The following is a 26,142-nucleotide window of genomic DNA, read 5'->3' as shown; positions in this document are numbered from 1 at the left end:
TTTTGGCCACTTTAATACTTTTGTTATTTCCTAAACGTCACTTCCGCTTGTTAACAGCGATATGCATGATGGGAAAAAATGTTCAGGAAACAACATGGCAGACGACAATGGCTGAAGTTGTGCGGCGGACCGACCAATATTCCCCAAAATCGAGCCCTCGCGGCTCCCGCTCCCCGGTTGTGTCTCGCCAGGACACAACCGGAACACTCAAGACGACTATTTCTCTCGGAAAAACTCCGGCCATTGTTCACAGCGGACCGTTTTATCTCATGAAAGAGCCTCCAAGTAAGCGACGAGCAGCCAACGTTTCTCGTTTGTCGCATCTGAGTGCGACTTTGCTCCAGTCTCACTGCTCCAATATTCGACATTCGTGTCGACATTCAGTGTTATACAGTTATGCGCAAACCTTGGTTCACTTTTTAAATTTTAAGTTTTAAGTACCTCGCTGTCATATTTTGACAGATGTTAAACTAGTGTCAAATGTCTATCTTGGCGTTATTGAAAAAAAAGATGTTCACTTACCATTTCGTTTAGGCTGTGTTTTCTCTTTCCGTCTAACTTGGCGTTTCGTTTTCTTTGCCAGAGAGTGAGCTTACCGGCGCCACAAACTTAATGGTATCATATAACTTGGAGCACTCATACAACAAATTCAGCGGTCGTAAGGTCAAAGACCAGCTCAGCGCGTTCCTACCAAACTTGCCCGGAAACATCGACGCTCCTGGCGATCAAGACAACAGGTGCCAGATTTTCTTCGTTTTGAATGCCCTGCGTGTAAACACAATTTCTTCATTAGCGATTATCCACTGAATGCATTGAGGTATGCTATTGGTCGTCATTGACGCATGTTTGTTACTTGCAGCTCACTCCGTTCCCTCATCGAAAAACCACCGGTTGGTGGAAAGGAGCTTCTGCCTCTAACCGGTGCTCAGTTGGTCGGTTTCAGGCTTCACCCCGGACCGGTTAGTGCGAGTACTTTCATCATTCGCTGGTGCCTGCTGTTTCGCTTGCTTTTTTTTCTCTACAGCAGCGGGGTTTCACTTTTCACTGTTGCGGTGTTCACTTGAACACCGTTCATTCCGAAACTGACAGCGTATCGCTCAATTCTGCCTAGTTTCTTAACAGCTGGACTATACCTTACGAGGAACCAAGGGTACTACAGTTGTTGCTAGTTGAAGCAGCTCTTAAGTGCGCATTGAGAGTTGCTAGGACACTGTGGGCGATGTGCGTGTAAAGCGTCACTAGGCAGGCAGTTGGTCCTCGCTATTGAGCAACGAAGATAATTGACCATCAGCCTCTTGCAGTGAGCGTTACGATACATTTAATGCAGTGTGTGCAGTATGCTTGGTCATCTGCATGTTGGTGCTGAGCTCAAAAACTAAACATTTTGTCCAAGAGCCAATCTCCGCTGACAAACATTAGCAGTTTTTGTGCAACGTCGTTTGAATTCAGGAACCTATAAGATGCCTGAAGCCTGTGTACTGTTGAGAGCAGCTGGAGTGCAAGCTTTGGTTAGACTGCATCGCCACATCACTTTTCGGCTGTGAAAACGATTTTCCTTATTCGCATTAGTGGCTGCTGTTACAAGTGATGAAATTACTTTTTTTATCTACAGGCATGCCAGTTGGTTTCTGTTTTCCTAAAATGGTGAATGGTTTTGCAAGAGTAGCTAACCATGTAGCTACTTGCGGTTCGCACCACTCTTTGCTCCCAAACAATAGGTTTCTCCCTGCAAAAGAATTTGTTAGGAGTTCTGGCTGCTGCCAGCTTAAATACTGGGCAAATTAGGCAAAAATTATCTTATTGTATTGCTGAAGCATACAGCATGCACAGCCAATCAAGAAACAATAGTTTTTTCCAGTTGAGTAATTTCTTCATTTGCATTCCAGAACCAGTGCATTGAATTTTTGCATAATTAAATGGAGATTTGCTGTAAAAAAAAGAAGGCTGCTATAAAAACTACTGTAATATGGACCACTATTCATGCCCCCCCCTCCTCCCCCATTGCTTTATCAGCTGCCTGAGCAGTATCGCATGATGAGCCAGCAGCCACAGCGAAAGAAGCACAAGCATAAAAAACACAAGCACAAGATGGGCGACACACCAAATCATGAATCTCAGCAGCAAGGTAAGCATGTGCATTTTTTGGGGCTGTAAATTTCATCTGAATGCAGCATAAGAACCCTTAAAACTTGCTGTAGTCGATTCTTCTCTTACCAAGCATTATTGTTTAGTGTAGAGACCAACTAAGAGTGTTGTATTGCTGTCTGCTTTCTCTCAGCCGCACGTGCTTGTATCTGGCAATATCTCGCACCAGCAGGCTATTTCTACGAGCATACTAGTATACCATGATGGCAGCAGTTGTACTACTCTGGTGGTTCATGTAATAACCGATGAAATTTATGTTTTGTACAGTAAAAGTCGAACATAGGTAAACTGCCACCAGCCCAGCAATGCGGCTGAGAAAAACACAGATATTGCACTGCATTTGGGCACTCTTTATGCCATGTATGGGGACTGCAGTCTCACTCAGCATAGGTGCATAGCCCATAAACATAACAGTTCTGGTATTCCACTGACTCTCTGTGCCATGCTTGATTCTGCCATAGCTTTTAAGGGGAAAGGAAATAGCAATTCTTGAACGATTTTAGAGCCAGCTCTTTGCGCCTGTCAGTTACTTGAGCCATGTCGCTGTTGCCAATGTCACCGCCGGTGTAACCGAGCGAAAGAAACTGTAAAAGATGCGTGGAAGAAGAGTCAGGAGCTTTGCGCCGCTTACTCATCGGATATCTGAGACAGGCCGCCAGGCAGGGTACAGGCCTCACCAAGGCCAGCATAAGCAAACAAGTTCCCTAGACGCTCTTTCTCTCTTTTTGGCTCCTAACTTCTATGTTCTCCTCTCACATTTCTTTCACATTGCGAAAAAATGTCGAGACATTTAGAACTGCCTATGTGTATGAAGGAGAAAGCTGCCGCACGCGATAGTTTGTCTGTGTCGGTCACACTTCTCACGGCGTTGCTTTGCAAGTATAAACTGTCTGTAAAATAAAAAAAAAGATGTTATAAAAATCACAAGCCAGTTCTTTCTGAAGAATGCACGACACAACCGATGGAAGGGGTTTGTTTGCCAGTGCTCCTAAACAAGTTGCACGAGTCCCGTCGAAGCAGCTGCTAGGCACTGTCTCTGAGGTCCTCCTGCTGTTCACGCTGCCGAAGCTACAGAGCTGAGCTCAAAATTTCACATTAGAGAATATTGTAATCATCCTCGGAATTTTTTGTGACGCCACATAGTGGTCTGAATACCTTCCTTGATCTGCTAATATGGTTTGCACTCTGTTTCATTTGAAGCAGCAACTGTGCATACTTAATTGATAGCAAATATAACTGGAATAATTGGTTACTTGCATGCACAGACATATTTTTTAGTGCAATATGAATGACAGAAGGACAAACGTGGGCAGTCCTGTTGCTTATAAAACTTATCACTAGCAGGACTCCCTTTTGTGATTGTATGCCTCACCTTGTATGCCTCACCAGCGCATGCATCTATAGTACAGACAGCTACAGCTGCTGTGGCCAGCAAAGTAGCAGGTTCAACATTTGCAGAGTTTCATATGCACTGTTGGGGGCCTTTCACTTTTACTCTCTGCAGCAACGGCAAACATTTAGTTTCAGCTTTCTGTTTGCAGAGTACCAAGGGTATGCATTTTCAGGTGAAAATAAGCCATGGCTTTACACTCGTACATCTGCCGCCATGCAAATAAAGTTTTAAAGGTTAGCCATAGGCATTGTGCACTTAATGTCATTATTTTGTGACCCTATAGCACGGGTATAGTAACGTACAAGGAAAATACTTCTGTTGGCATATCATATCATTAAAAAATATGACGAACAGAACTGTATAACATAATCGTGCACAGTTGGCTGAGCATTGTGAACATTGCGAGTGTTGCTCCGAGCCCTGCCCTGTGCACCTTCAAGCATGCTAGAAATGTTAAGAGGAGATAAATAACCCTCCTCTCTCTTGTAGAGGGAGAGAAAGGATGGGGAAAAAATGCTTTGACCAGAGTCGTTCAGTGCTTACCAGTTGTAGCACTATTTTAGAGCTTCAAGGATGCATACTATTAAAAAAAGCTCAGCTTGCATTTTATGCAATGTGAACTGCAACACCTGTTTTTACACAGATAACAAACAACTGCAGGGTGCAGCCGTTGCTATCCAGCGCAATTCTGGGAAAATATCGCACGCGCTTATTAAGTGCTGAATGGCGTGAAATATATTACCTGACGCACTCCTTTCGCAATATCACTAGCTATTTGCCAAACAAGCAGAAGGAAAAAAAGCTTGAAGCAGAGATCATAATTAGTCAACGCAATGGGCCAGTAGTACTCGCGCGCTGCAGCTGTGCACGGGCCCAAGAGAAAACTTCAGCGGCTATTGGTTGCCGCGGATGGCAGTGCACTGTGCCGACATGCTGGCCGGCTGCTCCGATCTCGCCGACATGGTGCCACCTACACCGCTGTGTGCTGATATCTTTTACCCGCCGAGCATCACTATAATGAGAAAAGGGCAAAGAAAGCGCTGAAACTGCGTTTGCCGATGGTCTGCCAACCGAGATCAACCAGCAACAATCATCGACCGCATCTTTAGCGTAGCATAGCACCAGGCATTGAACATGCACTGTGGTGGCATTTTTGCTTGAATGCTGTAGGTTTTGTGGTTGGCGAGAACAGATTGTAGGCAGGGGACAAGAACACGGTGTTGTGTCTGTCTCGTCTAAAGGGTGCTAAGTGTGCCCTGCAATGGTATAAATTTCATTCAGAGCAGGTTTTAGTTAATGTGCTGCGCAGTGAGTTTCATGCCTGACGTCTGCTCTGGTTAGGCATTTGCATGTCATTAACATTGTCCTTGTGTTTCCTGTAGTTGCCTAATGGAGAGCACATGCTGAAGTCACCCAATTCGACAAGTGCGAGGCATTTCGAGCGTTTAAGTGCCAGCAACCCTATATGAAACTCTGGCGAGAGTTTTGTGACCAGAAGCATAGAAAAACTCTGCTTTGATTTTGATGCAAGGTTAAGAGGGGATGAATAACCAACCTCTATCTATATATATATGTTATCTGTATCCCTGTCTCTAAATCTGGAGAGTGGAGGGGGGTTGAGCTTTGGTGGATGGTGTTTCAGAGCACCCCCCAAAACCACCTCTGAATACCTGTCCGTGAAACCATACTTTGAACATGCAGCAGCCAGCCAGTCTTGCTTTGGACTGTCTGGGGAACAAAGCAGAAATGTTTTGTCACTGGTGATGTACACTGCAACTGGCAGTGTTGTGTGGGGTCGGCTAGGAACTCAGTATCTCTGGCTTGCTTCTTTTCCTAGAAAATGCGTCCGATGCTTCCCATGAAAAGAAACACAAGAAGCAGAAGCGTCATGATGAAGAGAAGGAACGAAAGAAAAAGAAGAAGGAGAAGAAAAAGAAAAAGGCAAGCATTTTGCTGCTGTTTCTGTTGCATGCAACCCCTTTTCGTCATGCCTGATACATTGTACAGCGTGTGGACATGGGATGTTTGTTACTTTTTCACTCTGTTTTCGGACAGTGTTGCTTTTCTCGCTGTTTTCGTTGAGTTCCAAAGAGGCCAGGAGAACAGATGACACTTGACAGGGGGCAGGACCTCAACATTGGACTGAGAAATTCGATGCAAGCTTGGGGACCCATTGACTCTGGCATACCCTTCCAAGTCAATCCCTGTGTCATTCAGAAAGTAGACTGTCTTAAAGAAATGTTGGAAAGGTGCACAAAAAAGTGTTCGGTCCCTTTTAAGTGCCCTTCACGGAGCTATGCGGATGCTCTGTAAAAGCCGATTTACTTGGTTGGCATGGTTTACAGTCACTTTTAAGCTTGTTTAGCAGATGTGAAGCAGTTAGCCTTAAGATCTCCAAAAAAAAAAATCTAATCAAATGGTCACACACTGGTTCATCTTATCTGAATATTGATATTAACTGGGTTCATATGAATGGGTTTTTGTTGTATAACACGCCCATCCACTTCGTCTTTTGTGAGTAATTTCTTTTTGTGCGTGTGGTCATTGACAGCAGCTTTATTGCAGATGTAGTTATCTCCTCGTTCGACCCATAGAACCTCCCTGATTCTCTCTGAACGCTTGACAAGTCTCGTGCCAAATTAGCTAAGACATTGTGCAAAGAGACACTTTCACGCGTAATAATGTGCACAAAGACACGGGAGTGGGCAAGACCCTTCCAAAGTTTTTTAGAACTACCTAGCTAAAGTGGGCCAGATGTGAGGTGATTCATTTAGTCTTTATAACTTTACAAACCAGTGACGATGAAAATCACATGGATGCTGCTTTCACTGGGTCTGTGTTAGTCTCAGTATATACAAGATAAAAAGATAGCAGTCATGGTGTTGTGACTACTTAGCCAAAATGGGTTAACTCTTAAATCTTTCACTTTTAATGCAGTAGAGTTAAAGGCCCCGTTCACCAGAAAACCTGGCACTAGCAGGTGGTACCTGGCAGCTGACATGGCTGAGCACTGATTTCCTGATGGTCCGTGCGACTTAACTAGACCGCGCGATATCATAAAGTCGAGAGGAGCTACCAACTCGTTTTTCACTTGAGGTGGGTGGGTCAGGCGCTCTATGCCTAGGCTACGCAGGCACGTTCATACGGCTTGGTTAAAGTAGGGCTTTATATGTCGGGGGGGGGGGGGGGGGGGGGGGGGTAGCCTGCACTATCGCGTCATACCCTTAAAGGTGGCACTTAAGTGTTCAGCATATTTTTGTTGTGGGCTTGAGGACTGTATTGATTTGAAGGTAATGCAATTTACAGAAATTGCCAGAGTGCAATTGATCGTTTGCAGCCAGTACCTTACAGATCACATTGGCACAAAAATTAGAATGCCATTCAGCTTGAGCTTAAAATGGCAAATAGTTTATTTTCCATCAAAAAATTCTACTTAAGAAAAATATCATCACTATAGCACAGTCTAAAATAGATGACAATGGTTACATTCCTGATGCTGTTGAGACGACTTGATTTTTTTTTTAATTCTTTTGTGCTAATTCACACTTGTATTCCTGCTGTCTCTTTAGTCATGCAAGTTGCATAAATTAGTAATCTGTGTAGCTTACACCTCTTTCCCCGTTTGCACTATTTTTATGTTTTCTTTTTGTGCTCATCAGTTCTTGTTTGCCACGTTGCTTAGCATGTCTACAATAATCCTGAGGCCCTACAAGCTTGTTTCTACTGCTTAAATATTATATATATGGGAAATGGTCCTAAACTAGCTTCGGCTGTTGGCCGAAAATTTGTGTATGTGTCTGTACATTGACTGAAAACTCATTGAATAAAACATGATTTAAAGAAAATGAGACTGGCAACATGTAGGATACAGTGACAAATTAAGTAAGTATATTAACAAATTTCTGCTGATTAGTTGTAGAGCAACGTTTGCCATTTTATTTTGTGTCTGCCAAACCCAACATGCACTCGATGAACGGAGCATCCACACGACCATCAGCACCATTTTCTTATAAAGCTGCAAAGATTATAAGCAGTAACCTGTTGTAAGCAGCGACGGGATTGTCTGCAGGTGAGCAGGCAGGCTGCGACCAAGGCACATGATCAAGATCAGCAGCAGCATGTGTGAACTGCTCAATTCTGAGTTTACATCCATGTTCGTGTTGATTTTAGGCATCAGTATTAACCAACTAGAGGAGAACAAGATTTTATTACACTTTTGCTTTTTCAGAGTGCTACCTGGTTGTGCCCGTGTGAGCAAATACTAGTATTGATAAATCTCAGGTCCATTCAGACATGTTGCTGGCAGACTATCCCATTTACTTGAGAATAGTAGCTGACACGGTGAATCGTGCAGTGCTCCATGGTTTTCACTGCCTGTGATGAGAGTAAATCTACATCATAAAGTCATGGTAAGGTTCATCGTGGTCCCAACTTGATCCCATCATTGTAAAGAAGTCATGGTAAGATTCATCATGGTCCCAACTCGATCCCATCATTGGATCATTCTGTTTTACGCATTTATCCAATGATCCCAAGTGCAGTAGCAGCATATTCCATGGAGTAGGAAAAGAATGTCGGCATGGTCAAACGTGTCCAGTCCTTCATTTTGTCAAATTGAATAAGCAAGGAAAGCACTTTAATGTGTTGAGAGCTGTTTTGTCATGCAGTGGATGCGAATAGATGTGCTACGTCTTGCCATAGAAAGAAAGTAATGAGTAATAACTTTACTCCACTGTAGAAGTTTGCTCGTCTTGTACGAATAAGAACTAAGTCAAATCTAAATTGTTTTCAGCTGTATAGCCATGCCTACAGTTTGTTGTACCACGGTATAAACTAACATTCCTGGTTACTTTTTAATCCCCTTGCAGAAGCATAGTCCCGAAGCTACACCAGCCAACCCTGGCAACCCAACTCTTCCCAATGGATCCCAACGGGTCATCTAAAGGTTCACAACTCTAGGCACAACTCCTGCAGCCATGCCCCATCATGCTTCACGATTGTACCCTTGCCTCTGCCTTAGCATGTATACCTGTGGAAACATATAGAGAGGCTGGCGTTGGGTGCTTTTTGTTCTCTATGCAACATCCTTTTAACTATGACGTTTTCTGTGCTGCTGCATTCTACATGAACCGTGGAGAAATAGTGAAACTTGTTCGATTTCATTGACCACCTTCATTTTGTCCAGATGTGTGAGCATCGTCATTTTGAGCATTCTTCCCAAAAGCGAAGGCTCAGTATATGGCTTACTTTTTGTGCAGCTGATCGCTTTTTACGTCGTTTTTTGTTGAAACTTACATGGGGCGCATATGTGAACATCATAGAAAATGCATTCCTGTAAGTCAGGCATTTGAAGGGAAAGGAGACATGAGGCACGAGAGCCTCCAACCATGGTGTTGTAACTGGAACAGTCTCCAAGATTTCACAATGCAAGTCGTCATGTTTTGGGAGGATTTACTCAGTTCTAGCTAATGTTAAGAATCATGATTTTAATCCAGTAAGCTGGGCTGCATCTCTGCAATTAGTGATGTGCGATTATGCCAGTTGCATTGTCAAGAAATGCGTAAAGCGAAATTCTGCCGTGCCACCTGCAAAATGGGGAAGATGAGATGTTTTATTGACGTCACTTCTGTAATGAGTTGTCCAGTTTATGGACTATTTCCTTGATTTAATTTGTAACATGCAGCTGTATAAGTTTTTGCGTGATAGTAAATGATTTCATCGTGTCATGCACCGTCTGTGTGAATAAAGCATGTGTAAAGTTGTGAAATTGACATTGTTGAGCTGAAAAATTTTGCAAATCTCTCTCATGACTTTGTGATGTTTCCATTTGTGTCACAAAATGCTTTCAGCATGTGAAGCTGCCTCGTTAGTATTTCCGGGGTTAAGCGAGCATGTTACAGCACACATTTTAGGTAGGTACGCCAGTCTAATACCACAAATGGTGGCACTGGCCAGGTTGTTAGATGGTGATGGAACGCAGTCCAGTAAACGTGCACTTCAAGATGGTAACAATTGCACTCAAATTACTACTTCTTATCCTCCCTAGCGGCCGGCAAGTACAGATATAGCTTTCCCCTAGCGACTCCTGCTGTGGTTGCATACCTCCAGCATCCAGTATCCCACCTCTGCCCCAGTATATCGTCTACACTGACTCCCAAACAACTATGCGTGCTATTCAGTCTAAAAGACTACCCCCCTCATCTGTCCATGGAGCTCGAGGCCACACTTGCTTTGCTGTAGCCTTGCCCTGTATTCCTCCGATGGATCCCTGGACACTCTGGAAATGACAGCAATGAGTTGGCTAACCAACTCATCTGTGAAACTCTTAACCAGGCACCATTCATCCCCTGTCCAAGGACCTTGGAGGGCGAGTCGAGACTCTCTTTGCACCACCATCACAGAATATTACAATGTTGCCTGCCTCAACTGTAGGCTCTACCCTGACCCTCATCCCTAGTCTTTCTGTGCAGGAGGCTTGTGTCCATTGAGATACAGCTGAATGCACTCATCACATGTTATGAGCATGTTTGGTACAATGAGCACCGTGCACATACTTAAAGGGACCCTAAAACAATATGGCAATATTCAAATGCAGCCATCCCATAGATGAGGCCTTAATGAGCATTTGGGTCAAGTTTAACAGCTCTGCATGGACATTATGATTCATACATAATTTTCAGACAATGTTTCTGGCAACAGCGTGCAACCGATTATGACAACACTTTGTCGCATACTCGCATCTGGCCCCTTCCTGTCGGCGTCAACTGGGCCTTTTGGGTGCACCCTCTCCAAACTTTCTCAAGTGACTAGGGTGGGACAAGGCACGATAGGGCATTGTTGTGACCGTTTCTTTTCTTGCGTGCCACCATGCACTGAGTTGAGGACAGAGGGGAGCATCATTTTTGATCGCCAATATCTTGGTGAAGCTAGCCGATACATTTTTGTGTTACTGAGGCAAATGATGATGGAGTGCCAACTGTTTGGGTGGTCCCTTTAATTGCAAGAATTTTATAATTGCACTGTGACATTTCTTGCCGTTGCTATGAAATCTAATCGGAATCTAATTTTACATACAGCTGCTGAATACTGCGCTGAACCAGTAAACTAACAAATTTAGATAAAGCAGGTGAGCCTGGCAAGTGAGGAATGGAGCCTTTAATGTGTCAGCCACTGCAGGAGACTGGATGGTCGTTTGAGTTGTAACCAGCACCAACTACAAATGCATTTTCTACTTGCTTATACTAATTTTGAAGGGCTTTATCTGTGCAGTGCTGACATAATAGCATTTGACACAAATGGCCTCATCAATTCAATGAACATGTATTTTATCTCGTGCAGTGGTTAACAAACTTGGCCCATCAAAGGCTCTCCACACACTTGACAGGCAGTCCCGCTTTGTTTATTAGTTTGACCAAACAGTCTCGCCATCTTTAGAAATGGTACGTTGAGTCCAGATCGCTCGCAATGAAGTACAGCTAGAAGCAATATTAAAGGGAACTTGGGAGAGTGTGGCCTCCACGCTTTCAAATGCACTGTCACCAACAAGTGATAAGAATCGGTGGTAAAGACTCATCTAAAGTAAGTTTGGTTGGCTGTTATTTCCTAGCCTACTCTTGGTTCCATCTATTCTTGTCTTGTGTTGGTGGCAGTGTGGAGGCCACGCACTCCCGTGTTCCCTTTCATATTTCTTCTAGCTGTACTTGGTTGAGGCAGTAACTAGCACTGCCACTTTTCAGTGCATACAAGGACCGGGACAAAACTTTATTGCCAAGAATTTGTTGACCGCCATTGACTGAACCTAAGTGTGACCCCCATACAGCGGTGACCTCCAGTGGCCAGTTAACAAGAGCTTCCTGTGTTTTCTCCTGCTTCAGCAGTAGTTGATGCCAGCTGTCTTTTGAGGGAGCTGGCAGGAGCATACAAATGGAGGCTTGACCTTGCATCCCCATAATTTAAGACACTGGGTTGCCAATTCCTGGCAGTTCATCCAGAGGGGTTGTACTCCCGTTTTTAATAAATAACCTGTGGTGCTTACACACTGGATCTAGGCTGGATCCTTAGCATTGTGGCCCGTGTCCTGCTAAAGTGTGCATCCGGGTGTAGTTACGTTATATGATTGGTGCTTCACCCTGGAGGGGATAATCTCCTGGTTTGTAGAGCCTCAGGTTACACAGTCTGCGTCCTTGTTCCACAGATTCCCTGAATGATCTGGGTTTAAATGTGCTGGAGTGCAACCCCTCACGGGTGTAGTTATGTTATGTGGTTAGTGCTTCAAGCCTCAGGTTACGCAGTCTGCCTCCTCATTCCACAGATTCCCTGAACGATCTGGGTTTAAATGTTCTGGAGTGCAACCCCTCATGGGTGTAGTTATGTGGTTGGTGCTTCAAGCCTCAGGTTACGCAGTCTGCCTCCTCGTCCCACAGATTCCCTGAATGACCTGGGTTTAAATATTCTGGAGTGCAACCCCACAAGATGTGGGCTGCCACATTTCCTACCATGCTTTTAGAGGAATCAGCCGGCCTCTCCACTGCCTCCAGTAAACATGTCCTGTGCCGGCTATGGTTGCCTTATCTCCACAGACCTCAATTGCCACCCCGGCTACGCTTGTCTTCTCTCGTAAACTAGGATGTCATTAACTGGAAGTTGCTCCTTACCCACACTGCTCCCCAAGCCTCGTAACATTTTTTTTCCTTCCCATAGCTCACATTCTCAAAACAAGCTCAATCTATGTTTCTGCCCTATAAGTGAGCACTAGCAAGATACAGCCGTCAAATATTCCGTTTATGGGATACTAAACTGTTATTCACAGCCAGAGTGCCTGCCAAAAGCACTTCAACCCCATTCTTATTTCACTCATGCAGTCTGCATCTGCAGTCATTACCTGCCACCAACTACTAGTGCTATTCCCTTCCCACACTACAGCCCATCTCGCTCTTCCAAGACTGCTGGATAGAGCATTTTTAATTTCTTCACAACCTTCAGAACCACAATCCTGCTGCCTGCAAATAATCTCAATTGCCATGCCCTCACTAGTGAAAAAATGTTATAGCTATGTTTACAATACGATGTATTAAGCCCAGTATCTCAAACAGCCCTGAAAACAAAAAAATTGCAGCTAATTTAGATAAGTAGGTCACATACAAAGCACATGGCACATTTCACTTTCGGTTCAAGGCTATGGTTTCAAGCTTCAAAAATCGGTGACCTTAGTGGTCGTGCACTATAAAATTTTGTGCGCAACAGTAGTGCGTTTGGATCCATTGCGCACGGGTGGCAGTTGATGAACATGCAATGCAGAGTCAAGGGAGGAGCAGTTAAACAAGTAGGGCGATCAATAGTGACGATAGTACCCCGCTGGGGTGGCGCAGTGGTTACGGTGCTCGACTACTGTTCCCAAGGACGCGGGATCGAATCCCGGCCTCGGCGGCAGCTTTTCGATGGAGGCGAAAAGCAAGGCGCCCGTGTGCTGTGCGATGTCAGTGCACATTAAAGAACCCCAGGTGGTCGAAATTTCCGGAGTCCTCCACTACGGCGTCTCTCATAGCCTGAGTTGCTTTGGGACGTTAAACCCCACAAACCAAACCAAACCAATAGTGACGATAGCATGGTGCTTTTGTGCAGTAACCAGCGAAGTGCATCTGTTCACGCTGCCACAGGATCAAAACTTGCTCTCAGCGCAGTTGCAGCTTTCATTCAGGGTTAGTGCCCTTTCCCTCCATACCTGGCAACCTTCCCAAAAGCAATGCAGCCGGCAGCAACTGCACACACACGCAGCCTGGCATGGGTTCTCACTGCAGTATCTAACGCTAGCACATTAAAATCGCTGCAACAGTTTAGGTTTGGTCACAGGGTTTAAGGGCCCAAAGCTACTCGAGATGAGAGACACCGTATTGGAAGGTTCCGGGAATTTCAACCACATGGGGTGCCAACGTGCAGACATCACACAGCAAAGGGGGCCTTGCTACAGGTTAATTACCTCAGTGCAAGACCCCTGGTGTGCAAAGTTAATTCTGGCCTATAATGACCCTTTTTCAGTTGCTCCACCTCGTGACAAGAATGGTACAACTCGATGCAAATGTGCACAATGCTTGGAAGGTTCCGGGAATTTCAACCACATGGAGTTCCAACGTCCAGACATCACACAGCAAACGGGGCCTTGCTACAGGTTAATTACCTTCATGTAAGACCCCTGGTGTGCAAAGTTAATTCTGGCCTATAATGACTTTCTTTTTCAGTTGCTCCACCTCATGACAAGAATGGTACAACTCTATGCAAATGTGCACAATGCTGGCAACAGAGTAGCAATAGTTGCTTCTAATCTCGCACTATAATGATTAGTACAGCATATGGGGTTTATCCCAGCTCTGGCTAAGAGGTGCTGTAGTGGAGGGCTCCCAATAATTTAGATTGCATTAAAATCTTTCAGCATGCAGTCTCGTGTCTACTGAAACCCTCCTCCCACTGCGGCTGGGTGTGAACCTGGGAATGACAGCTGAATAGCCAAATGCCTAATGAGCCGCTGATGAATATATAATTGGTTCACAGGAAGGGAAAGGCGCAGTATCTGTCACACTTGCTATGTGGACACCTGAACCGCGCCATAAGGGAAGGGATAAAGGTGGGAGTGAAGTGAAAGTGGAAAGAGAGAAAGGGGAGCCGTAGTGGAGGGCTACGGAGTAATTTCGACCACCTGGGGATCTTTAACGTGCGCCGACATCGCACAGCACACGGACGCCACTTCGTTTCGCCTCCATCGAAACGCACCCGCCGAGGTCGGGTTCAAACCCGGGAACTCCGGACAGTAGTCAGGCGTCTTACCACCTAATGAGCCGCTGATGGTACCAAGGGATGTCTCCACATTCTAAAATAAAGTGATGGAACATGCCACTACTGTGCAATTACTAGTAGATCCATAATTTTGCTGTATCTAATGCCAAAATGTTGGAAGCTAGCTTGAGGGACATGGGAGAGGAAATTTGCAAGCAGGCACACACCTTGTAGACATGCATATATAGTTTGAATGCAATGGGGTTCAGCAGAATAACTGCTTGAACCAGCAAAGCATGTGCATACTATCGGCGTCAAATGAAATTGGAACAGCAAAGCATGTTGAAAAAGGTCCAACTAAGGCAGTCTCCCTATCATTATCAAAGATAAGCACGCTCTTCAGGTTTGCAACTATTTTCTTTTATGTTAATTTCTTTGTGTCACTGGAGCAGGGCAGGTGGACTGCCTCAGCTGGATTCTTTTCATGCGCTCCGCTGTTCGCATTTCATTTGGCGCCAATAGTATAGTACATCAGCGAAAAATGCCTTCCTTTGGAGAGCATGTACACACACACACACACCTTGTTTACAAGAGTACATATACGATTAGTTCATGCCCTTCAGTGCACCGCGGACTACAGAAGATGTTCCTTCACAATACTGGATGTGTCACATCCCCCAAAATGGCTTCAAATGAAATTGGAACAGCAAAGCATGTTGAAAAAGGACCAAATATGGCAGTCTCCCCATCATTAAAGATAAGCACGCTCTTCAGGTTTGCAACTGTTTTCTTTCATGTTAATTTCTTTGTGCCACTACAGCAGGCGGACTGCTTCAGCTTGATTCTTTTCACGTGCTCTGCTGTTCGCATCTCATTTGGCGCCAATAGTACAGTACATTAGCAAAAAATGATGCCTTCTTTTGTGAGAGCATGTATACACACACGCACGCACACGCACACACACACACACATACACACACATCTTGTTTACAAGAGTACATATACGATTAGTTCATGCCCTTCAGTGCACCGAGGACTACAGAAGATGTTGCTTCACGAGACTGGATGTCAAAAGAAGCACAGTCACTGCCAGAGTCCAGTGGTGTCTTTATTGTACATACACAGGGATGTGCTGCTCAGAACTTCATCCTGTGCGGGTACATTCGGTGGCGCAGGGAGAAGCTAGCCGCCAGGTAGTGCACCAGGGCCCTCTTCTCCGGGTGCTTCTTGATGGCGGCAAGCACCTGCTTGTCCACCTCTTTCTGGGTCTTGCGGTGCTCATCGCTCACCGTTCGCTCCTGCACACAACACACACAAAAAAATAGGCCGCAGTTTATACAGTGCCAACATTTGCCAGTGATTGGCTCACTAGCAATTCTGAGACCGAAGAACGTTAAATCTGCTCACAACCATGCCCACCCAGTTTATACAGTGCCAACATTTGCCAGTGATTGGGTCACTAGCAATTCTGAGACCGAAGAATGTTAAATCTGCTCACAACCATGACCACCCTATGTTAAATTCTCATATATTCAATTATGCAACTTTCAATAACGCCAACTTTACCACTTTCAAACACGTCACCATATTACACAATTGAAACACTTCCTTTTTCCCTAAAAAAAAAAAAAAAAATGCCTAAAGACAAAAATGCGCACTAGAATAGAGTATGAAAAACTGAAAACTATCAAATGTTATCGTGTTGGAGCACTTTCCGGTCTGCCCAGAGATGAGATGCATCTGACCAGAAGGATATATGCACCCTGTTAATGTCTGGCATTCCCTGCCAGGGCATCCTCAGTGACAAAGGCATGCCCCCTTACAGACCTGCCAGGAATGCACTATGTACCCCAATGACACCCAACAAAGCAAGTGCGAATTTTATGTTAGCAGCTAAATCTGCATGCTTGCTTGCGGCACGACGAGGCTGAACACGTCTCAACATGAATGAGGGTGCAACCGATATGTTTGGCACCCATGTGCATGATTGTTCGAACAGCAAAAAATCGTCGTAAACGCTCAAAAATATACAGTTTGCTTTCAATATTCAGAGGTCAAAGAGGACTGAATGCAGTACGATGATGATGTCATGATAGAACGCACTACACGGGACGACCCGAAAAACAGAGATGTCCCCACATACAATGGCTGGCACTCGTCTCTCGCGCAGATTTGACGCGTACGTAGCACGGGAAGGCAACTTGTTTGAATAATCCTAAGAAGGAATTTGCTAGAGATCAATTTGCACTGAGCATTAGTACAAGCCTTTGCAGATGAACTGTGGCAGAGCCTCAAGAGAGGCACACATGCACACGCACTAAAGAGCACCGAGGCGCACCTGGGGCTTGGTGTCAAAGATCTCGCCCTCGTCCTTGCGGCCTCGCCTCTTGACAGACTTTGGTCGGTTGAAGTAGCGGTCGTCCAGGCCCTCGGGCAGCTTGACAGATGAAAGGTCAATTTTGGTGCTGGTGGCGATCACATAAATCTGGTTAATGCGTCGCAGTGGGCAGCCGTTGATGCCATATGGTCCAGTCACCATGAGAAGGCCCGTCTTCAGCTGCTTCAAGAACACTGCCCTCTGTGGCAAAATAATAAAATGCATTTCAGCATAGAGAATTACTACATCCACTGCGCACCTTTCACAATAAAAGGCATGTAAAGCTGAAAATCATCACTACATTTAAGAAATGCAGAAAATGTGTATTACCCAGGAAAGTGTACCACACAAAACCACTTATTTCGAAAAACCTAACTCAAGGATTAATTGCAAAGACAAACACACTTGACACAATGGTACAAGAAAGCTGGTCAGCAGAAGTTGGCACAAGGTCTGGAGTATTTCATGAAATCTGTTAAAAAGAATTTGGAGATAAGATGAACAATTTGAGACCACTGGTTGGTTTCCCATAGGACTCAAAGTAAAAGAACTTCACTGAAGTATAGCTCTTACACTCATACTTTGATACTAATAAACTTTCACAGCACAGTAACCGCAAACCATGGCGACCCCGCACAACAGAACTTTGAGGTTATGAGGCACATGTGTGGCAGTGTCAAGTGTAGCTCCCCTTGTAGTTTCTCGTTCTTGTAAATGTGTGTTAAAAGGGTTCAAACAACTCAGACTGCTATAAATACGAACTCGAGTAGGCATCGGTGATAGGCCCCCCACCCCTGCCTTTGGTGCACAATACCGTAAAAAAAACCCCAGCCTATACCACATTGCAGATTGTAAGTCGGCCTCTCTTTTTTTTCTTCAAAAAAATGAGGCTTCCAAATTTTGCAGGCCTACTTGTAATCGACCTAAGCACCAAGTAATAAATTTGACCTATATGTGGAGTCTAAAATAATTTTGTAACACTGCTAACATGACACATGTTCGCGCATAATTCCGCAATAGTTCTCGGACATAATATAAAAGCCAGCTGCTTAAAAAACTGGAAGTTATCTAGACATGCCCCAAATTAATTTCAAACGACAAATGCTCTGTAGAGAAACCATATGCATTCCACATAAAAATTGGCAATCCCGTGCCTCAGCTCAAATTCAATCCAAAACCACGTGACCAGTCATATGCTCTCGCAAGAGTTTTCGCACAATTTTTAAAACATGAAGTCGCTATTACTGCATTTCGCTTCATTGGCATCGCATTGCGTTCCTTATCGAAGCCAACATGATGCCGCAACTTCAACAACAAGACAGTGCAGGCGGCTTTCAAGCAGAAAGTGATCCTCTACCCAGAACTGAAAAACAATGTTGCAACAAAGCGGAAGTTTGAAGTGGGCCAGGAAACGCAGTGAGGCATTTGTATGCACTGCTACATGCCGTTCCTTCAGCGGGCTGAAGTTTGAATGATACCGTCGCTGAAAATGCTGTTAGTGACTGGCTTAAAGGAACAAGAGCCCGAGTGTTCGCTGCAGTGACATTGAAGCAAAGGCACGTGCAGTCGCGGACATGTGCATGCTGCACGCAGACTTGAAAGTGTCCAAGAAATTGGTAATTCTATTAGGCAGAATTGCCCGAGCCTGAAGAGATGTGCAACCGTATGGCAAAAGTTGCCTGAAGCATATGAAGAGAAATGGAGCATGTTTCTATGCCACGCGAATGACCAGAGGGCAAAACATTCCTTTCCAACGATGAAGACTGCCAATCGATATGGTCTCTAAAGTGTTTTCTGTGTGCGACATCTCATTACCACTTCCAATAGCCAGCAGCAGCAGCAAAGCTGCAGATGACCACGAACTGTCTTCCCACAGAGCGCCGACAACAAATCGTTCCATGTATGAATCGTTTTTGAATGACTCGGTCTTCTGAAAATCTTTTTGGCGAGCATGGCCACAGCGAATATTTAGTGTCAACCTATACTTGCGACTCAGCTTCTCTTTTCGCTAAGGAGGTTTTGCGAGTTAAGGGGTTGACTTAAACCTAGAGGTGGCAATGTGGACCAGCATATGATACGAGGCGTAATTTTAGGATAGAAAAAAAAGTTTTCATCCCCACAGAATGAGGGCGAGGAAAGCTCAGCGAAAGAGCTTTATTAGCACCTCATTTCGCACTCGCACTGCAATGCATACGAACGCATCCATGCGCCCAGAACCGAAAAGGGGCACGCATTTCCATATGGCTGATGCTAATTCATGCTACCCTTGTTGCACTGACACACTTGATCAGAGAACTAGAGCAGCTAAAATTCGCTTCGCCAATCGCGGAAACCACGCGGTCTTGTGGTAGTTGTAAACCGGCATGCGGCCGCTTTCAGCTAGCGTGTGAAACGTCAGCGCATGAACTTTAGGAAGTCCTCAGATTCAGGGCTCTAGCGATAGCGATAGTTGTCACACAGCGTATTGTCTGCCAATGGTCCCCTTCCAGGTACATGTCTCTCTAAACATCTTAAGTACCCCCCCTCCTATTTCTTGAAAGCGCGACTGATGGGCTCCTTAGGAATACAGCCGTGCCCCCCTAATATGAGCCCTGTTAATATGGACGACCCGAATTATGGACAGTTTTTCTGGGAACGAAACGTCTATGTATTTATGCCTCGTTAATATGGAAACTCGCTGCCTAGACAATGGACAAGTAAAATGCACACAGCCCACTTGGGCCCATGTATTTTTGTCTCGTTAATATGGACAGTGCTTGAAAAAGGCAGAGGAGTCCGAATGCGCTGCCCGCAAACATACGTGACAGCCGATACGGCCGGATGCCTGAACGAGTCCTGTGGGGTTGGAAAGAACCAAAGCGGGAGTGTCGCCGTTTTAGGGGGGAGGGGGGCGTAAGAGCGGAGAGGAACGTTACACAACAAACCGAGGGTCAGAGAAAGACCCCGTAAGGAGGGAACCGGGAGATTTCCAAAGCAGCGGAAGCGCCGCAATGAGGGGCCGCAGTCGGGAAAACAGCAACATGTGGTTGCAATAAATTCTGCTGAACGTGAAGAGATACACCGCTAAAAGCGTAAGAAAAAAAAAAATGACAGAAAGAAAGACAAGTGTTTAAAGTGGCGGCAGGAGCAAAGTTTTTCTTTCCCAAACCACAATGTGTGTTCCATGAAGCCGTTAACGCTTTTCGGTCAGAGTTGACAAAAACTCACGAAATAGGTGATAAGCATGCAACCGGGTCCGGGCGACCAGTCCTGGACGCGCTCTCTCATTTTCCTGGTTTTCGTCACTGTTGCGTTGCCAAATTGCCACATTTTGCACCTCAGGCGGTCCGCATGTCGGCTTTGCTTGAAGTTAACGATGCAGCCTTGACAAGGTCTGAGCTTTTCGTAGTCAGCTAGCCGTCATTGTAAACTGTACTTCAGCTCACAGTGTTTGTTTCATAGGACCACATACAAATGGTGTCAGGAAGGGGCTGTCCGGTAGCCCTCTGCATAGCAGCCTGCCAACTTGACTGCCTTGCTTTCTTACAAAAACAGTACAAAGCAAAAAAGAGAGAATCAGAAGAACAGAAAGCCAGAGAGTTTAACTAGGCAAAAAGAGTGCAAAGAATCAGGAGCCTCTAATTACACTGCGCGAAGCGGAAAATCTGTGAATATAAGCGGCAAAAGCCATCTTAGTCAATCCAAGCCATGAGGGACTGGGCCCAAGTTAAACTAGGCCTCGGCGTCGCCAGGTCGGTGGTAGCATCGTACTATACATGACTCCCAATAAATGGCTCAAAGTCAACATCACACCGTCAGCCACAGTCTGAAAGCGCCCAGAACAGTTCGAAGAAATGGAGTCCTTGTTAATGTGGTTCGGGAATGTGGGCGCGAATGACGCTGTTGTGAGCGACGAAATGCTTCAAGAGAAAGCTCGCTGCCTTGGCAACATTATGGGTGCAGTACCATTCCTTCTCCTCCGTTTTGATAGTTTTTAGCTGCGATGGCTTACGGAATGCTTTGTTCAGTAAAACAGTGTGATGTTTATTGAGAAAAAATATTCCACGCTCCGTCTAGGTATGAGCTGCACGACTGACTTCAGCTACTCAAAAGAATGGCTGACAAGGTTTAAGAACAGACATTGCATTTCGAGTAGACGGATTCATGGAGAAGAGGGTAGCATTGACAGCTCGGCTGTTTCCTCATCTCAGGAGAATCTCGAGCAGCTGCTTAGTGGCTATCAAATTATGTTCTGTCAAATTTTGAGTCCAGTGCACACTGTTATGAACAAAAGCAGTCATTAATTAAAATTTTTTTTACAATAAAATCTTTTGCGTTTTTATTCATGATTCATTACCTGTCCATAAAGCGAGTTATCCATAATAGGATAACTCGCTTTATGGACAGGTTTGGTCGGAAACCAAAGTGTCCATATTAAAGAGCCACGACTGTACTGCTCAACTCCCATAAATCCGACTGCAAGGTGTGTGGCCAGCTTGGCTGGTGAGGCCCGCTTCAGTCATCTAGTGGCAGCAGCTGCATGTTCTCCCTGCCTCATAATTTCAACAACATTCTACGGGTGCCAGTGCTTTCAACAGCTATGAGTACTGTTCTTTTAAATATGCCGAGTACTGCTTTTGTAGATCTCATATCAGGTGCGCTCGGCCTGCTCAGTCTCTATTCGCGCATGCGTCATAAGGCCAGCGTGGTGACATTAAATAATAACGACAACTGAACTGCAAATTTAGGCCTAAAAGTGTGTTAATCCGCATATGAAACGGAAATCTGACATGCTAAAACCAAGGGGGAAAGAAAAAGAAATCGCTTATCGTATACGGGTTTTTACAATAATTGTAACCATGTCGGAGCACTTTCCAGTCTGACCAGAGAGATGCGTCTGGCCAGAAGGATATATGCACCCTGTTAATGTCTGGCAATCCCTGCTTGGGCACCCTCAGTGACAAAGGCATGCCCCTTCAACAGACCCGCCAGGCTGCACCACTGGTTAGTGCAGCTAAATGTGACGTGAACCCAATGACACTATACGAGGCGAATGACTAGCAGCCAATTTTGCAGACTTACACAGGGCAGGAAAGACATTTTGTATGCACTTGTATGAGCAGCAAATACATGGTTGATGCCCCATAATTTTAACTAAAAGCAGATTAAAAAAATGTGTCTAAAACATACTTAAAAATTAAAATTTCAACAGCAGTCTGCTGTAACTCACAATTTCCAATTGTCCTGTACCAGACACCAGGTAAGGGACTCCAGATAGTTTCGGTGTCAACTACTTCAGTGGAACTGGCAATAAGAGAATCGATGTTTAAAATGACCGATTCCTGTGCGTGTACGCAACATCACAGTCTAAAAAAAATGGTCGAGGAGGATAAGGCACTGGAAAACAAGTTGCCCTGTTTTCGCCCGCAGTGTTACGAATCATGATCAGAAATGACTTTTTCCATTACAATGCATTTGGCTTTCCTCTAACTGCTAAGGGAGGAACTGATGCTGACATCTGGACTGGCTGGACAATGGTATGAGTTTCCTGCCCATTGCAATATAACCAAAAGCTGGCAAGTTTCACTGTTTAAGTTTCTATCATTCAAGATCAAATCAGTTCCTGCACTGTTACCATGAACACTCCAGAGTTCCAGATGGTGCAAATGAAGCACCTACATTCAGCATTCAACAGTCACCCACATTCAACCGTTAAACAAATAATGCTCATATAAAATTTCCAAGCCATGGCCCTCACATGGTCCCCTCAAATTACCATCATCCTGAAGACCTTGCAAATTAAGTACTTGGATCTTTCTGTAACAGAAGGAACCCACAGCATTCTTTTCGTCTGCCTTCTTTCAGCCTTGCCATCTATCCAGCCCAATCCATAAGAAACTGTTCCGCACAGGCCCTTCTCGCTTACCTTGCCACGGTGTGGCCCAGCGAGAAGGATGAGGATGGTGCCAGGTGTGATCCTCTTGCGGAGTTTTGTGACCCGCAGTGAAGAGGGCTTCATGTGGGTGGTCCGCTTGTGCCGCGGGCTGTCCTCTGTCGGGTAAGCACGACGCTGAAATCATAAAAGTAGCAGCATTACATACAAGAAGCCCCAATCCTAGGTTACACCCCGATCTTTTGTATTACTTGAAGACCAGTCTGCCCATATCATTGCACCAGTGCTCTATGTCCTGGCAAGGTTTGGCATTAAAGTAATAGTCCCAGATAGCTGGTGGTCCAAGGTCCGAGCTCTGCCCGATACATCCTTAAGTGCACAGTTGCGCTCGCACAGCTGTTTAGTCACCTCAACAAAAATTCAGTAATAAGCTATGACTTTACCACTAAAAAATATGGCTCCACAGAAAATTAAACTGCCACAATACCTTCTATACACTTTTTCAATCCCTAACTTGTTCCAACGCAACAGTCTAAACAGACTGTTCACTGTAGCCACAACCAGTTTTTGGAGGGGGGGGGGAGGGGGGGGAGATAAGGCACCAACAATCGCACAAAACGGTTGCACTATTGTGCATAGAAGAGAGACCTCCTGTACAATGTGCCAAACCATGCCATAAAGCATAAAGGCATCACCTGACAAAGCACTCATGATGTCAAAACCAGTGCACACTGCTAGACACCAGGTGTGCTTCATCAGGTGACACCCACATCCAGTGTGGCGAGCTGGCTCAGCACAGTTGAGGGGTGGGGGATAAACTTTTGCTTCTAGCCTAAAGTGCTTGATTTTCAAACAGCAAACGAACCCTGACCACTCAGATTGCTAGCCTAGCAAGAGTAAAAACTAACGAACAAATTAGCGGGGTTTAACGTGCGGCTGAACCTACTTTAACGAGCGATCATTCAACTCGAACGAATGACTCAGTGGCTCCTGCGATGCTACGGCTCTAAAAACTACAGGGGACACAAGGATAGCATCAATGGCTTCCATATGCTGCTCCTCTTGCAGTTCCTCATTCGAGTATGTGTTGTTTCAGCTTCCTTGGTTACCAATCCCTAAACTTGTGCCTCAAATATCTTGCATATTCTTAGTATACAGTCCCAAGCTGCCAAGTTATTCAGCTGCTGCTCATTATCGGCCACCTGACATCGGTACGAAAACCCACTAAACGCAGAAAAGTGGCGGTGTGGCTTACGAATAGGGTGCCTTACTCGGCATCCAAGAGGTCTGTAAAGTCGATTACTATCAAACCCTTCCACCTTAATTCAGCATTAAGAGTTGGCAGCTCATCCAAACTTTGTGACAGCCTCGTTGCATCCCACAACCCATCAATGAATGGGTGCTCGGCCATGTCACCAACCGAATACCATCTGTCAAGAGTCAGGCCCAGGGCATGCCAGACAGATCCTGCTGAGCGAATTTTGTGTTGAGTAGTTTCTACAGAATGAAACAGACAAGCACTGCGAGCATACCTCCTTCTTGATGCGCACAACACGCTTGCCACCGTTGTTTTCACCATTGATCTTCTTGACCTCAACACGCTTCTTGCGCTTGCGCTTCTCCTTGGGCACAGGGGCATGCTTGACCTTGAAGAGGCCTCGCTTATGGAACATCTTGGACCGCGAGAAGAGCCACACACCACCGGGCAACTTGTGGTTCCGTGGGGCATGCGTCTTCTTCTTGGCGGCCGTGGCGTCATCTTTTGCAGCGGCACCCTTGGCAACAGCCTTTGCTGCCGCAGGTGCCTTTTTTGCGCTATCCGGCTTAGCTGGCATGCTTGTTTACCGCTGCCTTGAGCTGCAAAAGAAGAGATGATCTTTTACATTCAAGCTACACAAAACGCATACACACTGATAAGCAGATGAATAACATAGCATGCTCTTGTCCACAGGCGGGTTTAGAGAAGCTGCCACTAAACATGTGCCCCCTCAGTCACTGAGACATATTCAGTTCTGTTTTAACATGAAAGTTTAAAATTTCCAGCACAACATGACTGCATGAAGATTATCCTTGTCAAGGGGACATACTGTGCAAGGAAGAGACAGCTGTGTTAATGAACGCACCCGAACTACATTCTCGACAGAACAAAAATCCTGCGGAAAACAAACTAGTTCCCACAACAACGTTCACTCACACCAATAACCGACACCCGAAGGTAACTGAACATTCAGTGCGAGGCTTGGGACTGTGGCGATGAAACAAACGACTGCTGCACTTCAAGCAGGGCCAAAAAACGCCACCACGCAGCAGACACCTTCCAGCTCTTTCAACGCGGCCGAAATTAGCTAAATATACCTGACATTGCACAAGCAAACTACCCCCGATCCCAAGAACGGTTCCAAATAAAGTCTGTTACCACGCGGATCGAGCAGCAGTCAGTAGAAAGCTCTTCACAGGATCGGTTCTGCGGGTGTGCTGCTGCTAAAACCATGTCAAGAAGCTCACAAGCACACTATTCGACTTCCGACGAAATCAACTGTAAGTCTGATCGCTACCCCTTTCAATATTAGTAGACACAACACGATGGATACGCAACACGCCTGACGCGGCAGCTCGCAACTTGGCGTGCACTGGTGGTGGTCGCAACTCTCTACCCTCAGGACAACGAACAAAGCAATGCCTTGAAAATCAGTATTACATAAAACAGAGCTGGTTCACGTGTGGTCCAATGCTATATAAAGCGTGCGCGTCCAATAATATCAAAATAACAATAAGGAAACTGATACCCAGTAAGAGTTTGCCGACTGCGATGCCGCTAATGTGACTTTGTCACCGCAGAGAGAATTCGCGAAAAGCTAAAGCAAGGAAATAGCACTGTATGTTTAATCATGAAGCACAGAGCAGTCATTACATACATTTTGTAGACTCGGATGGCAAAAGTACAGCGAAAATTTCATGGATTTGATTACCAAGACATATTGAACTTGCACGTACCTCAGCAGCGCTGGAAAAAAAGAGAGAGAAAGGAGGCTTGTCACCCCACGGTTGCCTGACTCCCCCTCGTTTACGACCAAACCTCAGAACGCATTGTCGTAATATACTATTTTACACTCGCATGATGGGCGCACATTACTTTGGATTTCAAAAAGCGAAATTTTGTCCCCTCATGTAATGAACGCACATAACAGTACCACATTATTTGTTTGGCATGAAGTCTAGTGGTCTAGTCAGTCTAGTGACTTCATGCCAGCAGGCGCCTTTTTTTGAATGCTGAAACGGCTGGAACAACATCACAGAGTCTGCAGCTCTCTACCCAATCCACGGTGACCCAATCTCAGTGGGGGGCCGCGCTGCTCAGCTCTGACCCGGAGGTTCAACTCCGAGTCACGGAGCGGGCCGAAGAGGTCGCCGAACGATATACAAGTGTAACATAATCCTCCAAAGACCTTACTTTCTACCTTACGAATACGAAGAGAATAAAATAGCCATGGTTAATTTTGAGCGCACTGCGGAGCACATCGACTTAAGAATAGCGCGAACCGTTAGGATTAAAGGATACGCGCGGGGTGGGTTGACGTTCCCGTCCCC

General features: G+C 45.4%; 2 protein-coding genes across 3 annotated transcripts; one reads left to right on the top strand and one right to left on the bottom strand.

The window, feature by feature from the left end:
* The first annotated feature begins 68 nt into the window (after positions 1-68).
* LOC146196583 (mediator of RNA polymerase II transcription subunit 19-like) lies at positions 69-9,305 on the top strand. The gene is made up of 6 exons (XM_084598342.1): positions 69-285; positions 584-737; positions 860-959; positions 2,014-2,125; positions 5,376-5,479; positions 8,407-9,305. The coding sequence occupies exons 1-6, from the start codon at positions 69-71 to the stop codon at positions 8,479-8,481; spliced, it is 762 nt and encodes a 253-aa protein (XP_084454468.1). The 3' UTR covers positions 8,482-9,305.
* A 6,087-nt stretch (positions 9,306-15,392) lies between these two features.
* Positions 15,393-25,569, bottom strand: RpL6 (ribosomal protein L6). 2 transcript variants are annotated; one of them, XM_084598338.1, is made up of 5 exons: positions 25,549-25,569; positions 24,087-24,411; positions 22,588-22,731; positions 16,644-16,883; positions 15,393-15,603 (listed from the first exon to the last, which is right to left on the bottom strand). In XM_084598338.1, exons 2-5 carry the CDS (start codon positions 24,387-24,389, stop codon positions 15,442-15,444), a joined length of 849 nt encoding a protein of 282 aa, XP_084454464.1. In that variant the 5' UTR covers positions 24,390-24,411; positions 25,549-25,569; the 3' UTR covers positions 15,393-15,441. The 2 variants fall into 2 exon arrangements, with proteins under 2 accessions (XP_084454464.1, XP_084454463.1); XM_084598337.1 differs by having other exon boundaries at positions 25,470-25,555.
* Positions 25,570-26,142: the final 573 nt, after the last annotated feature.

The sequence above is a fragment of the Amblyomma maculatum genome, chromosome 3 (genome assembly GCF_055883805.1).
Source record: "Amblyomma maculatum isolate TAMU_Amacu chromosome 3, ASM5588380v1, whole genome shotgun sequence".
Taxonomy (NCBI): domain Eukaryota; kingdom Metazoa; phylum Arthropoda; class Arachnida; order Ixodida; family Ixodidae; genus Amblyomma; species Amblyomma maculatum.
The sequence above is the reverse complement of the archived record's forward strand: the minus strand, read 5'-3'. Positions and strand labels throughout refer to the sequence as shown.